Source organism: Leucopleurus acutus (assembly GCF_964270905.1).
Source record: "Leucopleurus acutus genome assembly, chromosome: 21".
Taxonomy (NCBI): domain Eukaryota; kingdom Metazoa; phylum Chordata; class Mammalia; order Artiodactyla; family Delphinidae; genus Leucopleurus; species Leucopleurus acutus.
The window spans coordinates 18,859,222-18,875,903 of NC_139163.1; the positions used below are offsets into that span (position 1 = coordinate 18,859,222).

The 16,682-nt window shown below is 35.4% G+C and overlaps 1 protein-coding gene across 1 annotated transcript in view; it reads right to left on the reverse strand.

Annotated features, from left to right (window-relative positions):
* Window positions 1-16,682, reverse strand: part of TUSC3 (tumor suppressor candidate 3) — a 182,181-nt gene that overhangs the window by 62,777 nt on the left and 102,722 nt on the right. The window contains exon 6 of the mRNA XM_082863857.1: window positions 14,048-14,137. Coding sequence (XP_082719983.1) covers window positions 14,048-14,137 — 90 coding nt within the window. The remainder of the gene's footprint in view (window positions 1-14,047; window positions 14,138-16,682) is intronic.

Genomic DNA, 16,682 nt, shown 5'->3' on the forward strand with positions numbered 1-16,682 from the left:
TAGTGCAATTATTCTGAATTCTTTGTTGGCAATTCCTGGATCTCTATTTCTCTGGGGCCAGTTACAAGAGGTTTACTGTATTCTTTGGTGGGGCCATGTTTCCCTGATTCTTTGTGATCCCTGTAGACTTGCATAGGTGTCTAAGTATTTTAAGCAGCAGTCACTCTTTCAGGCTTTATGAACTAACTTTGATAAGGGACGTGTCTCACCTGTGGGTGGGGCATAATAAAGCATGCTGTCATCCTGGGTCTAGTGGTCCAGACCACCAGGTGCGGGGCATGTGGTGGCACCAGGTATGCATGTGTGTGCGCACATGTGTGTGTGTGTGTCTGTGGTGGGACTCAGGCTTCTGCTTCTGCTTACCGCTTCTGCTCAGGTTGCCGGACATGGCGCGGGGTTAGCAGGAATCTAGACTTGCATCTTGCATGACAGAGCCCTGAACTAACAGCCACCATGGCTCCCAGGTTCCTGTGAAGGTGGGGAGGGACTCAGACGGCTGGTGTCTTACACCTGTGCAGATGCAGAGGACTGTGATGGCTGCTGGTGCAGTGCTGGAGCTACAGCAGGGGTGGGGAGGAACTCAGGTGGCTAGTGTCGGCAAACATAAACACCTGTGGAGTGAAAGATGGCAAAACTTGCTGGGGGTCCCTGGTGGCTGTGCTGGCCATTGGCTTCATCAGTGGCAAAGGCTGCTGAGTCTGTCCTCAGAGCAGGCCTCTGCGAAATGCAGTCATGAGCACTGCATATGTGCTAATAATAGTCCCTGCTTGTCCTCCTTGATCCTGGTTGGCTCTGTAAGTCTCAGCTTTGTTGGTGTGGGTGGTGTGAAGCTGAAGTAGCACAGGGCCCCAAAAGGATGAAGAAGCTGTTTGCTCACCCCACTCTTCCTTTTTAGGCACGGGGAATTCTTTCTAGCTAGGAAGTTCCTTCCCGGTGCTGAACAATGCCAGCATGGGGGTGGGATGATGCAGGCAAAACAAAGCTGTTTTCCTTCCCTTCTCATGAGATTATTTGCAGGGGTTTTGTTCCACTGTGTGGCTAAAACTTCCTAAGTGGACTTTCTAGGTTTTTATTTGTGGATAGCAGTCCAATAATTGATTTTTATGAGGCGCATGGGGGACTGGGAGCCTAGGATCTCCTATGTTGCTATTAGCACTTTTAAGTCATTAATTATCTCAGATCATATTACCCCTATTAATGCTAGATTTTATGATAGACTTTGATTACTGACAGCTGGAGACTTAAACACCAAGCAACTTGGATTTTTTTTAATAGCGTTAATGAAATAGAAAAAAACGGGAGCTATGAAGGTTTGAAACTTTCCAGAACCATGGTGAATGTAGGAAGTGTTTGGAAAAATATACAAAGAAAAAACTTTCTCTAAGATGAGGATGTCTTGGGACTTCCCTGGCCGTCCAGTGGTTAAGACTTCACCTTCCAATGCAGCGGGTGTGGGTTCGATCCCTGGTCAGGGAGCTAAGATCCCACATGCCTCGTGGCCAAAAAACCAAAAACATAAAACAGAAGCAATACTGTAACAAATTCAATAAAGACTTTAAAAATGGTCCACATCAAAAAAAAAAAAACTTTACAATGAGAATGTCTTTAATAATGACTTAATAATCAGTAATGAAGTGTAGATTATAACTCAGTGAGGAGTTATTATAGTTAAATGATTGCTAGTTATATTTACAGTGTCTTTTAATAACCCTGTTAGTTTTTAAAAATACGTTGAAGATGATCCATTCTTTCAGAACTTAATATATTAACCAATAAGCTAATTTATTGGTTATTACAGGAATAATGGCTTCTAGTCAACAAAACTAAAATATAAACACTATAAGAATATCATGAAGACATAACACGACAACAGATTTTTGTGAGATTTGATGTAGGACACAGCAATTTTGTTTCTTGGCAGAAATAAAATGTGGCTTTTCAGAGTAATTGCTTCTTTGGGAGAGAATTAAAGCATCTTTGCATTATTAACACAGCAGCTCTGCTAGTACATCCATTATAAAACTCATTTTAGGCATGAGGCTTATTTAGAATATTATAAATTCAACAGTTTTTTTTAACATTACACTCAGGGATAAAAGAAAAGATTAGAAGTTATAGTAGAGGCAAGCAATATTTAAAAACTGTTTTAAAACATTTTATGGTATAGATTTTGTATTTCAATACACAGTTCGGGATAAACCCAAATCAGACAAGTCCAAACTTTTCAAATACATTAAACTTTAGTAAGGTAAGAAATAAACAATTACAACCTGTGTAAGTAAATTATTAATAGACTATTAGATATAATTGTATAGCTAGAAATAATTTCGTAAGTAGTCATTTCTATACTGTATATGGTCAATGGTCTCCTAGTTAGTGAGCAGAACAAAATTAATTTAAAGCACTTATTTTCTCCGATTAACTTAAGAACAAGAAAATAAAAAACAAAACAAAAACTTTGACACTTTATAAATAGCTAGGAGAACACACACAACATTATTAGCCCAAATACAGAATAAAATGTACATAATCCATCAGGTTTGATCATTTTGTGTGTATGTTCTCTGGCTCATTTATTCATTAATTCAACAAGTCTGTATAAGTCTTATAAAGAGAATTATACAGATAAATAATATTCTCATTCTGTGGCCAAGGTAATTTCATTTTATTAGTGGAGATGATTATGCAAAAACTATTTAAGACTGAGAAAAATGAATACGACAAAGAACTACCATGGCCATTCAGAATTGGAGAACTTTATATTCATCCAGGAGCATAAAGAAATGACTTCATGCAAAAAAGCAGCCCTTTTTTGGATGAGAGAGGAAGAGGGTTTTACAAGTACAGAAAAGGAGGAATGTCATCCCACAATTATAATACTTACAATAAAAGGAAATGTATTATGTGTACATTGTTAACAAGAATTAACAGAAAATAAAACACCTGACTCATTTTTCTACCTGAGTCCTATTCTAATACATTCTTTAGGCTATTTTTATTATTTAGCTAAAATGACACCAAAAGTTTAATAATATTTAGGGGGAGGGAAGAAATGAGTAAGAGAGAATGTACGGAAGGGGAGAAAGACATCTACTGTTCAAAATATTCAGCATGACTCCTCCAAGATAATGGGACATTTCTCCAATGCAGACCTATTGTTTCTTCCCCTTGAGGTTATTAATTATTCATAAACTATAGCATAATTTGGTCTATAGCATGACCAAGTCACGCTGGCATTTTTTTTTTAATATAAGAGGGACACAGTATATTTGATTCTCTGTTTTGATAAATATATGTGACACATATGATGTGGTGTTTAAGGCTTTATGGGGAAAAAAGGTTACTTAAGTATACAGCAGCCCTAAAACTTATTTTAATGTAACCTAATATGTAAATTTTACACAAATTTTCTCATGGCTCCTAATCTTTATATCTAAAGGTGATGTGATAATATGAATATTGAAATAATTTTTGAATGCTAATTTCATCCAAGTTTATAAAAAATTTATTTAAATCATTGATTAGCATTTTAAAGAATCAAAATGTAATGATGTTGGAAAATACGCAATGAATAAGAAATATTCTGAGTTACCGAAATTTACATGGTCTTATTTTGAAGTTGTGGAGATATACCTCTAAAATGCTTTTTAAAAATTAGAATATATATGCTTATTAGGTTTAATATAATTGACTCAATTTTATTCATAGTATGAGAATAATTTCCTTGGTTTATAATGACCATAGGGGTCTATTTAGTCCATTATTCTTTGCAATGTACTCAATAATTTACCAAAGTTGGAAAAAAGTTATTTGCTAACTGGTTTGTATTATTTATCCCTTTCTCTGTGGGCAGGTCAATTCTTCGTGCCTTTGCTTTTTTACTGTTTTCTCTGAAATCACATTTACTCTGGATTCTCAGAATGTTTAACTGTATTAGATTAAATTTGACATCGTAAAACACATTCTCATTTTGTAGTATTATAATCCCTTTGGGTATGTGCTTCAAGGTTTTAATTACAAAGTACAAACAAAGCTCAGGAGGGAAGCCGCTGTTTTTCAGACATAGTTAACATTTTTGAAAGGCTGAAAATATAACTTGAGTTCCTATTTGCAAAGAAAGATTTATTCATCTATTCAGCTTTATTTTTATTTAATATCTGCCATGTGTGAAATGTTTTGATAGGTGGTAAGGATACAAATTACATGGTCCTTCTTAATTAACTGCCAGGGTTGTTAGTAGCTAAACAGTTGAAAGGAAGTAAAGGAGCAGTTTGGGTTGGCTTCAGAATTGGTAAAGGTCAGTCAGTTTAGGATCAAGAGTGCATACTGTGATGATGAAAGTCAAAACCACGTGTAGAGAGGGCAGAGAGAAGCAGCAATAGATGCCAGAGATAAAGGCAGAGTCTTACCAATGGCCAACTAGACACAAAAAATTTTAAAATCAAAAGAAATAAAAAGATAAGGCAAAGCTTGCCAAGAGAGAAGACGCAAGGCCATAGCAACAGAGCAACCATGGTACTGAGGCAAACTTTTAAAACAGTTCAGTTTCTAATACCACACAATGCAATAATAAGCAGAGCTTTAATGAACAAGACTTTGGGCAAACCCAGATCATACTGCATCTCTCTACTAGTCTATCAGCTCCATGATATAGCTGTACTACTAGGGCAGATGCAGTACCTGGTATTGAATGGGCTCTCAACAAACATTTATTGGATGGAAAAATAAAGGAATGAATAAATGAAAAGGCAGACTCTCAATTCCAAACTCTACCATAAAATTTTTGCATACCTTTACCAATTATTATTCTCTTTCTGTTTTTTTTTTGTTTAAAACTTTTTGTTATATGTTGACATTCTCTTTGCTGGTGGTATGAAGATTATAATAAAACTCCTGAATATCCTAAATAAAATAATTGTATTTAGTTTAAATAAGCCTATACAATTTTCCACTTAGGACTAAAGTATGTCCCTCAAAGAGCTAGTGTATGCAAAATCCCTGAGGCATCAGAGTGTGCAGCACTGGAGAAAGTGTAAGACTATTATGGCCACCTGAGACAAGTGCTACATTAACGATAAGTTCTCGATTAAGCAGCATGCATTTTTGCAACAAAATGCTTTTGCATGTGCATGCAGAACACAGCTCTTAGCTACATTCACAACTGAAGTATAATGTAGTGAAAAATTTTGGATTATATATGGTAAACCCATAGCAACTCTCAGGCAGCAGCTAAAAGCCAAATCTTAAAAAAGAGGACAATATATTTATTTAGTTGGGAGTTATAATCTAAGCACAAGTTTATTTAACTGAATGCATCTCATTCAAGATGTTTTTTTTTTTAACGACAGAAAATGTCTTTATGTCCCATGTAATCACACAGTTATATAGATTCCCTTTAGCTACACAGTAATGACTGTTTTTGTGATGACTTTCACGCCGTGAAGTAGACCATTAGTACTTGACTTGTGCCATTACATAGCAACTTAACAGTAACAAACAAACTTGCAAATCAGCATAGTAACATACTGCCTGCACTATTAATTTTCTTCACATTGTCTATATTCATTTACATTTAAGTTCAGTGTGGTGAAACTTACTCTGGTAACATCTGTAGATCCTTGTAGGCATGTGTTATTTCACAATTAATATGTGCAAACGTGAACAGTCACTGATATTACAAATATATATAATTTTTTAAAGCTAATAGCTAAGTAAAGACCCAACAACATACTCCACAGTCTTTTAAGCTTGTCTGATCCAATTAGCTCAGTTCAGAGAGAAAATTGAACTACTGAAGCTAGAATCAGAAGTTCAGAGCTGACACAGGCCCACTATATATCAATTCTGTTGATGGCCACAAACTATCCACCACTCAAACCAGTGTTGATCCTAAGGTGAATGAGGAGTGGGGATGGATAGCTGAGAGGACTGGAATGTATACCCCTTCCCGAAAATACAATTCAAAACACAGGCCCCGTTGACAGAGCATCAGTAACAAACCTTCTATAAAGGAGCAAATAATCTGTTCACCTATATAAGAATTGTTAAAATGTACAACAGGATAAAACAATTTCTGAAAGATACTCTTAAATAAATATGTTTTTATAATTTTCCCTACAGGATTATCTACAAGACAAATATGATATTGACTTAAAAAATTATTCACAATTGGTGAGACATTTTGACTACTTGTTGCTATTGTTTTCAGAGCGTGGTATCTTAACACCATTTGAAAAGTATGTTTCTTCATGATTTTTTTCCTCTGTTTTGGAATCTACTAACAAAGAATAAACTCTTAGCATATTATGAGAAGCTGTAGTAGACACATCTACGAGGGCACTGCCCGCGCACCAGCCTGAAATCCACCAGTGCAGGGAAAGTAACGCCTTCCCCAGAGAAATAGCACTCAACGAGTGACTGATGAGAGCTGGTATATAAATATCAATACCTTAGTTTCCCTCACCACTGGGGTGGGAAAATCCCTGTACGTGTTCCACACCAGCTCCCAGAGATCCCCAAGCAGTATTAAGCTTCAGTGGCCCAAAGCGCTCATGGGCTGGATACGGCATCTTTTTTGACTGCCTTCCCTTCCTGAACTCAGTTTCCCGCTCCTTTCTCACGTTTGCCTCACCTCCAGCATGAGCTACTTTCATCTGAATTGTTGTCTTTGGGTCTGTTCTGGGAGGGACCCAGACTAAGACAGGAGTGTTTTCAACTTTTAAAAGCGCTTATACATCTATGATTATATTTTATCTCACAAACTACAAGGTAAGAAAAGCAGTATTAGTCCATCTTTTCTTATATTAAATGAGTCTAAGAAACTTCCACCCCTAGCGACACAACTGCTAAGAGGCAGAGCTTGGGAAGAACTCAAGCCCGTTCTCTTCCCATCTGTTTCTCTGCCTGTATACTTCAGGACAAGGCGTAAACATGACTCCGTGGGCCTAAGAGTCATTTTTACTCTCTCTTATGTAAACATCTCTTTGTAAGCATATATAAAATGTCCAAGATTAAATAGCGTTTACTAAGATAGATTAAAGCAAACAGTTATACCCAAAACATTTTCATATCAGTTATATTTAGTGATGGTGTTCCATATATACAATCCTCCCAAACATTAAACCACAGGTCAGTGTGATCTGAAGCACTCACTGGTTGCTTCAATTAAAAAAAAATTTTTTTTAAGAAAGTCATCCTTTGGGTATAAATGCTAGATAGGATGGCCTTCTTGGCTACAAAATATATAAGAAAACAATTAAGATTCTCTGGAGCTTCTCATTTTCAACTCTGATGTTTGAGCCTGGTGCTTCCTTGCTGTGAGCAGTGTCCTCTGCACTGCAGGATGCTTAGCAGTATCCCTGGCTCCACCACTAGCTGCCAGTAGAGGGCAGCTGCCCCCACCGTTGTGACAACCAAAACTGTATCCAGAAACTACCAAATGTCCTCTGGGGGTGCCGGGAGGAGGGGGGCGGGGAGCCACATTCACCCCTCTTGGTATGACATGCGTTTCACAGCCCAAACATCCCTTCACTACTCCATGAGACAGCCAGTCTATAAGGGCAGTAAGGGTTAATGTGGCGTGGGGACAGAAACCACTTATACCTACCTTGAAATTTTACAAATGAGGAAAAGTTGAAGTCCTGGTAACATTTATCTAACGTTGTAGGGTTCCAAAGTTAGCACAAGTGGAAGAAGTTAACAATGGGTGTGAAGCTTATGCTTCTGAAACATGACTTAATGCTGTTTCACAGAAAGAACCATGACTTTTCATGTTTGGGGCCAACAAAGGAATCTGTTATCCACTTGTCTTTCCCACTAGTAGCTCAGTATAGCCCTGACAGCATGAGGCAGAACATGAAACCTCTGGTAAGATGAGAGGACGACATGGGAAGTAAAGCAATGTTTCTGGGGAATAAGTAGAATAAGTGTAAGCATACTGATGGCAACTTAAAGAGAACTCTGAGGAAGTTCACAAGCACAAAGAAACTATATGCCAATGTCCACTGCAATAAATTCAGATGTTAACAGAAGTTCTCCCATGCTTTGGGATTTGGGTTTAGTTAGCTCTACTTTGTAATTCTGTTGTTGGCTTTGCATTTTGATGAATCCCTATCAGTATTTAACATGAAGGAAGGCAGAGGTGTATCATACCACCATCTTAACCCTGAAAAATCTCTCTTCACTTCTGTCTCACTGTCATCTTTTTATAGCATCACCTTAGGAATGTACATAGACCCATCCCCTTTGTTAAACTGTGCGTATGTAGGTTTAAATCTATGGTATTTGCTTGATGCAAGAAAGGCTAGTCAATTCTCAGTGGGCGTTTAATCTCTCTGCTTATATTTTGAATGACTAGCCTAGCTTTTAATGTTCTGCATCTCATACTTCTCATAACTTTACAGCTTAATGCCACGACATTCTCTGTAATCTATTACCTATAGGGAGACAGTTTACTTAACTACATAGTGTGTTCTTTCTCCTTGACATGAAACTACAAGGGGTTGCATTTATTGATACCTATTTTTTATAATTTTCTAAATTTCCATAGTGAGCATTTATTAATTTTATGATCAGAAAGTAAACTTTAAAAGCAAAAGTTGAAAGAGGAAGTCAAAGTATCATATTTTAAAGAATAATGAGAGGAACCAGATAATAGAAAAATACAGCCTGGAAGCTAATGACACATTCTAGGATTACACCTGGCCACGTATATCTTTAAGCCTCTAGGGTCTTATTAGGTCTTAGTCACTTTATTTAAAAGGACTATGTTTGTCAAGGTTATGGAGGTTTCATGACATTTCACCCATATTTAATTAGTCAATCTCCCTGCAGAAAATAGTAGGTATCATTTCATATTCATAGATTGCTCAGGGCCCTCAGACTCAGAATTTCTGTCAAAAATTTAAAATAGATTTTAGCATCAAGATCCAAACATTAACCACTGTTACTAACAACATTTATGTCTAAACTTTAAATATGTATTTTAAATATTTAGTCTAATTATTATCAACTTAGTCTTCGAATGACTCTCGATCATGTTACAAGACCCACCATTCTAATTCTGGCTTCTACTACTTGGACTATTATTTTTCCTCATTTGTAAAATACCTGCTCTCTGACCTCACAGTATTATGCTTAAAAGGTATAAAACTAGATGTTACAACGCCAAATCCATTAAAAACTCCCATATACAGGAAAAACAGCAAATTAGGCAATTTTAAAAGTTTGACACAAAAGAACTCACCACCATCCAGAATTCTATTTAGAAACCGACTTCAGAAAAACCGGGGGGTGGGGGGGGCGGGGGAACAACCCAACTATTTCTGGAAACCATACAGACCTTCATAGTACAATTTTAAAGTATTTACAAAGTTAAGTTCACTTTAACATTGAAATACTTCTTCATGAACAATTTTAATACAAATTTCTTAAATTATCTAACATAAATCAAATAGTTGAAGCCAAACATATTTTAAAAATTAATTTAGAAAAAATGAACAAAAATTAGAATTCATTTAGCTGATATTTATGTGTAATAGCTACCTAAAAATAAGTCTTTAAAATGTAAATGGTTATTCAATTATGTTACAAATATGAAAACCACAGTAAACTTACTGTTTCATATACCTTACTCCACTAAATGTGCATTGGTCATAAGAATTAATGCCAAATTATAAAATTCCTTTATAAATATTCATAAGATACTCACTTTGTCATTTTATTCCATACCACTGAAAGAGATAAATAGCCTAATTATAGTTATTCTCAAAAACACAAATCCTACATGGTAATTTCTTTTTAGAAATACAGGTTAAAATATGAAGAAATTACCAAAGAAGGATAGTGCTAATTTTCAAGTTATATCTTGAAATTTAAACACATCTATTATAAAGAAAACCATTCACTATTATTATTCTAATGAACAGTCATTGTTTAAAGTGTAATTCTGTACCAGTAACCACTTGATTTTATAAAGCAAAGTTAATCTTCTATTTTGTTCCAGTAATATGAAAACACATTATTATGCAAATAAATTCATTAAAACAAAAACAATTTTCTGTTTCAGTGTATGTTGACATCATGCATATTAAAAAGCAGGAAGGGAAGTTTTGCTAAAATACGTTAAAATGCAAAACAAGAAAAGAGCTATATACTAATGGGCAACATTCTCCTGCCCCTTTAACCTGCTTTTGTCTATACTGCTTAGTAAGTAACATCTTAGTAATTAACAGATCAGTCCAAAACCATATCCACATCTCTGGCCAAGAGCACACTCAAGCAATTGATTGTGCAGCAAGAAGCTCCTATATTTCCAAGACTTTCGTGGTTTTTTTCCTTCAATCCTAATACTTTATTCAAATGTAAGAAAAAATGTTTTTATAAAATATGAGGGTGAAGAGTTTGGGACAAAATTCATTTCTTTAAACAACCTGGTTATAGGTTTCAGTCTCATCATTTCTGTAACTTTTGATTAAGGTGCTGAAAAGCTAAAATACGTACTCTGAAAACTAGATGCACGTATGAAGGAAAAGTTTTTTTCTTTTGAAAATATAGAAAATTCTGTTTTCTTAATGTGTTCCTCTGGGCCATCACAGTACCTTTTCCTAAGGGCCATGCCAATCTCTACTTACAAAATAGTAATACAACAATGTGGAGGGGGCAAATAAAACATTTTCTAAATCAACAGAGAAAATTTCTTTCCAATCTAATCTAAACCTTAAAATAAGTGTTCCTGTCACATTAAGGTTACTAACTGGTTTATGTGGAATTAACAGTGACATGTTGATCCTATTATCATTCAGACTAGTGACAAAAAATAAATGGAAAGAATTAAGATAATACAATTCAAGAAACCAAAATCTCCTAGTGTGAGTCTCTATAATCATTTAATAAAACATTCATTGAGGACCAGCTGTATGTAAGTGTAAAGATGAAAAATAGCTTAAAAGAAACTCCCTATGTTAAGAATTTGACTAATACATAAAATATTAAAAAGATATTATTATAAAGGAATGCAGAGATACATAAATGGGCTAACTACATATTTATAAATGTGTAAAGGGAAGAAGAATTTCTAACTTAATTAAGGAATGCATTTCAGAGGGTTGGCAAAATAGGTGGTATTTGAAGGATGGGCATGATTTGATAGAAATTCCAGGAATGGAAGCAGCAAAATAAAGCATATATTAGGGGACAAGGGACAGTACAAATACACTAACACTGAGTTTCTCTGCAAAGGAGTAGAGGTCTTAGGCTGGAAAGGAAAATTACAATGGGCAAGTAATGGACAGCCACTTAGGATTTTCAATTTAACTGGTAACTCTGGTCCACACATATTAATATTATCAATATAGTCAAAGTATGCTTTAGGAATATTCGCCTCGTGGCCTAAAATACTCATTTGTGGAGTCTAGCGCCTAGCATATACTCAGTGAGCAACAGATGGCATCCACGTTGTCACTGTTACTGTGATCAGTGCAAATTTTTTTGGCGCTTACTCCAGTGAACGGCGTGTGATGAGGGGATTCGAGTCTCATGATTTAGCAAAGCAATGGTTGAAATGGTAAGAAGATTACAGTGAGAATGAAGAGTGACAGAATACAACACTTTAAAATATGCCACTTTGGCCTAAGAATTATTTTAAGCTGAAGGCACTGAGAAGAAGCAGATACTAGAAAAGTTCTCTGCCTTCTCCAATCTGCCTAAAAGCAGGACATAAATTCACAACCGTGTCCCTCCTCCTTTCTCTACCAGCAAGGACATAGGTAGAGACAACCTACAGGTGGAGACAATCCTTGGAGACAACTTTAGATCCTTATCAATGGAGAAGGCAACCGCAAACTTAAATCTGCACGCCACACCTCACTTTTGCTTGTCTTACTTTTCCTGGTCACTTCCACAACTGGCTTTCCCTCAATACCTTTCTTTCTGTCTGCAACTGAAGATGGCACTTAAGCCTGAGCTCTAAGCCACCTCTGAGAGTTATTCATTTTTCCCTATCTCCCATGTATACATGAGGTATACATGTTAATCATTTTGTTTTTCTCTTGTTATTCTGTCTTTTGTTACAGGGGCCTCAGCCAAAGACTCAGAACAGTAGAGGGAAAATTATATTTTCTTCCCCTACATAAGCTAAAACATTTCACAAGAATGTTGATGAATTTTTCATATACTTTAACAAATGTATTTAAGCAAATAATAAAAAGCAATGCTTAATATGTTTATTTGCCTAAGAAATGTTATAAGAATATTAAAAGGCAGTAATAAAAATTTTATCAATTTCCAAAATTTACACTTTTAAGTATCATTAACACAATAGTGATCAAATCTTTGTGTCAGGCCCTCTTTATGAAATAGGAACATATCAGGGACCAAAGTGGATAAAAAGCCATGCTGTCAAGTGCTTATACCCTACTGGGGTCCTGGCAAAAGACAAACAAAAGTAACACAAAATAAGTAAATTATATAATGTGTTATAAGTGCTATGGAGAAGAAATTTAAAAAGGAAAGGAAGACAGTGAGTATGGGTATTGGGGAAGAGGATGAGAGAAAAGGACTACACTTTTAAATAGGATGGTCAGGAAGACTTGAAGATAAGGGGACAATTTATTGCTTGATAATTACTTCCAATTATTTTTTCTGTAAAATTAATTTTGAATATTAGACATTCAAATCACTTTTCTAATTAGTGACAGATTTAAAAAATACAGAGTACACATAACAAAAGACATGTCTGATTTACTACAGCATCTGATTATCCAGAGTCTAACTGTGACTCCATATTCTTGACACCTATAGAAGAAATCTGAAAATGTTGACAAAAATATGAGACCAAAATGGTTATTATATAGTATCAGTGACTGTAACTAGCAACCAGCCCTTAAAATCTAATTGAGCCATCAGGGTACATACAGTAAGTAAAGTGAACTATACCCCTATATTACAGTTCCACAAAGAAGTTCAAAGAAAGCCACAAACAATTTAGGAAGAAGAAATAACTTGTTAGCTTTTTTAATATTAAAGATATTTGAAGTACTGTAAGCAATGAAGAACAAACCTCATAAGCTTACATTATACATTTATATTTATAGAGAAATTATAACATGATTGGCCATGGGATAACTTTATTCCATTCAGAGCCACAATATTCAGAAATTAAGAATTTATTACCATTTTAGGTGTGACTCTGGTACTGTGGTTATGATGTTTTAAGAAAGCCTCATCTTTTAGAGGTACCTACTGAAATATTTATGTTTGAAATGAAATGATATTGGGCAGTTATTTCAAAAGAATCCAACAGCGGTAAAGAGAACTGGATGGGAGAATAGATGAAACAAGATTGGTTATGAACTGGTGATTAAGTTTGGTGATGAGTGCACGAGGGGTGTCATTATATTCTTCCCTCAGAATCTGTATAAAGAAAAAGCTAGAGAAAAAAGGCACATTTTAGAACAGTAATCTTCCCCAACCTAATACTAAGCCTCAAAGACAGTATTCTGCAAAGTTGATCTATGACAATATTTCCCACCCACCAAAAGGAAAGGGAAGGCAGCAAAACAGTAGCAGTTACTAATGCAAATTTTGCTACTGATTTAACTACACACCAATTTCACTTTCAATTTTCTGGCAAACAGTTCCTGGCATCCTAATACAATGGCTTCAGGGTTCTTAATGATCTTCTGAGCTAAATTAAATTTATCATTGCTGGGACACTCGCTACAGACTGTTCCTATTTCCTCTTTTGGCATTACATATTATTACCATAGCAGTCTGCAAAGTTGGAAAAATAATTTATGTGTATATATTTGATAAGTAGGTACACTGAATTTTTTTTAATCCACGCTAAAGCAGTCCTCACCCTAAAAAAAAATATATATATGTGCATGTTGTGTGTATGTACATGGTGAAGGTAGTAAATGAGAAGAGAAAGAACATATATTTCGATTTACAAATAGAATCCTTTCTTACTAAATGCTAAACATAATTTCGGATTCCTATGTAAACAGGATTAAAGTTCATAATACTGATGCACAGAACATGCACTTACCACCTGTCCATTGTGCGGGTTTTTATGAGCATATGGTGGTCCACGGATATGATTCCACATCTGGCCAGAAGTCATAGCAAAGACTATACACTGAAAAAACAGGGTACAATATTGTAACATGTAAACTGAAAAATAAGAGAATACTGCATTCTTTAAAAAAAATGCTCATGAAACTATCTTTCAAATATCATGTAACAGCTCATCCATTAAAATCATTTTCATTTACTAACTATGGGACCTTTGGTAAGTTACTTTTCTTCTGCTTCTCAGATTTGATATCTATAAACTGGGGATACCAACTACGCTGATGACATACATTAATGGGTAAATAAATAAATTGGGTAACATATGTAAAGCATCTGGCATTGTGACTGATAATCTGATATGTCCTAACTAGAGCTAGTCAAAAGTACAGGTAAAACATGATGTTTTAGATATAGCCAGGAATAATTCACAGAAGCCATATTCCTGCTAGATCTAGCAAAAAAGGCTGCTTTTGGAAAACTAATCTTAAAGATCCGAGACATTACAGAGATGGTGGGGGAGGAAACAGTATGAACCAGAGGTCACAGTCAATCACTGTAACTTATATGTAAGCATGTTTTGTTTAAATCATACATGCTTAAATTTACAAACATGGACATCTTTAGACTGAAATATGTCTTCAGGTTAAAACACTTCCTACTGTCTCAGAACTTGCCCAGCTCACTCTTTATTTGAACTGCCCACCTCTGGTAGGTAGCTGTATCAACAAAGATTCAAGGTCAGAATGAGCAATGTGTGACTGGGGATCTAAACATACAAGATTTGCACAATTTTTAAAGGAGAAACGAGGATACAAAAGGGGAAAAGTAGGATGAGGCAAATTAATGGAGGATTTTTAAACCCAGAGAATAAATCTGAACTCTGTTTCATAACTTCTTGGGAACCACAATATTTCAAAAGAAAATAAAAATGATATAACAGGATTATAGAGATTAATCTCAATCCTTTCCACACTTTCTTGAGAATAACTCTGAAATAAACTGAAACTTCTTAAAAGTCAGATTGACTTGTACATAGACTTTGCATAGATTGAGGTATTTCCGGAAAGTCAAGATTTTACAAAATATTTGCACTTTAAACTTAGAAGGTACATTAGAATTTAGGCCCGAAGTGAAACAGAGAATGATGCACCACCTAAAAAGTCATTTAAAAATGTGAAACTGTTACGTGAGAAAAGTTAATTGTGTATCTAATTTATAAGAGTATCATGTCAGTGATTTAGAGAATACATTAAAGTTGATTATTCTGTAGATAGATTATACTATAGTAGTGTGAAAGGCAGAGTATATTTTAAAATCCAGGAAAAGATATATCTCGTGAATAAACACATTTATAGTATAAGCAAGTGACATTTTTGTTTTTAGTAGATGCTCAGTAATACTAGAGTTCTATCATTTTGGGGACCTAACCCTCATAGTCACTAAATCAGCACTGAAACTGTATGTATTTCTGGTTTTACTTTTACCTGTCTGCCTATTCCTTCTCTGCCTTCTGCTGCACTTGATATTCCTATTTCCAACTATGGTGGAAAAATAATGCATGATCAAGTCTGTATTTTAGAAGGATGGTACTAGTCACAGTATGGAGAATAGACTGGAGCAAAGTATAACTTGAGGCAGAGAAATCATTTTGGAGGCTGATGTATAAAAATGCTTGAGAGACTATAGTGGCCAATTCCATGGTAGTGACAGAATTGAGAGATCTGGACAAACAGGAGAAATATTTAAGAGATGGAATCAACAGACTTTGGTGAATGATTGATCTGATAGAAAATAGTCAAAATTAACCTCTGGGTTTCTGATTTGAGCAACAGTGTGTAGTCAGTGGTGACACCCAATGAGATACAGAATAAGGCAGAAGCATGTTAAGGGTGAAAGGGAAGAAGGTAACAAAGATTTGGAGCTCCCTCTGTTTTAATTATTATTTTTTTTACAGTAGGTCCTTGTTTGTTATCTGTTTTAAAAATAGCAGTGTGTACATGTCAATCCCAAATCCCAATCTATCCCCCCCACTCTTCCCCCCTGGTAACCATAAGTTTTTTTTGAAGTCTGCGAGTCGGTTTCTGTTTTGAAAGTAAGTTCATTTGTGTCATTTTTTTTAAGATTCCGCACATAAGCAATATCATATGATATTTGTCTTTATCTGTCTGACTTACTTAGTATGATAATCTCCAGGTCCACCCATGTTGCTGCAAATGGCATTATTTCATTCTTTTTAATGGCTGAGTAATATTCCATTGTATATATGTACCACATCTTCTTTATCCATTCCTATGTTGATGGACATTTAAGTTGCTTCCACATCTTGGCTACTGTAAACAGTGATGCAATGAACATTGGGTGCATGTATCCTTTTGAACCATGTTTTTCTCCAGATATATGTCCAGGAGTGGGATTACTGGATCACATGGTAGCTCTATTTTTAGTTTTTTAAGGAACCTCCCTACTGTTCTCCATAGTGGCTGTACCAATTTACATTCCCACGAGCAGTGCAAGAGGGTTCCCTTTTCTCCACACCCTCTCCAGCATTTATTGTTTGTAGACTTTTTGATGATGGCCATTCTTACTGGTGTGAGGTGATATCTCACTGT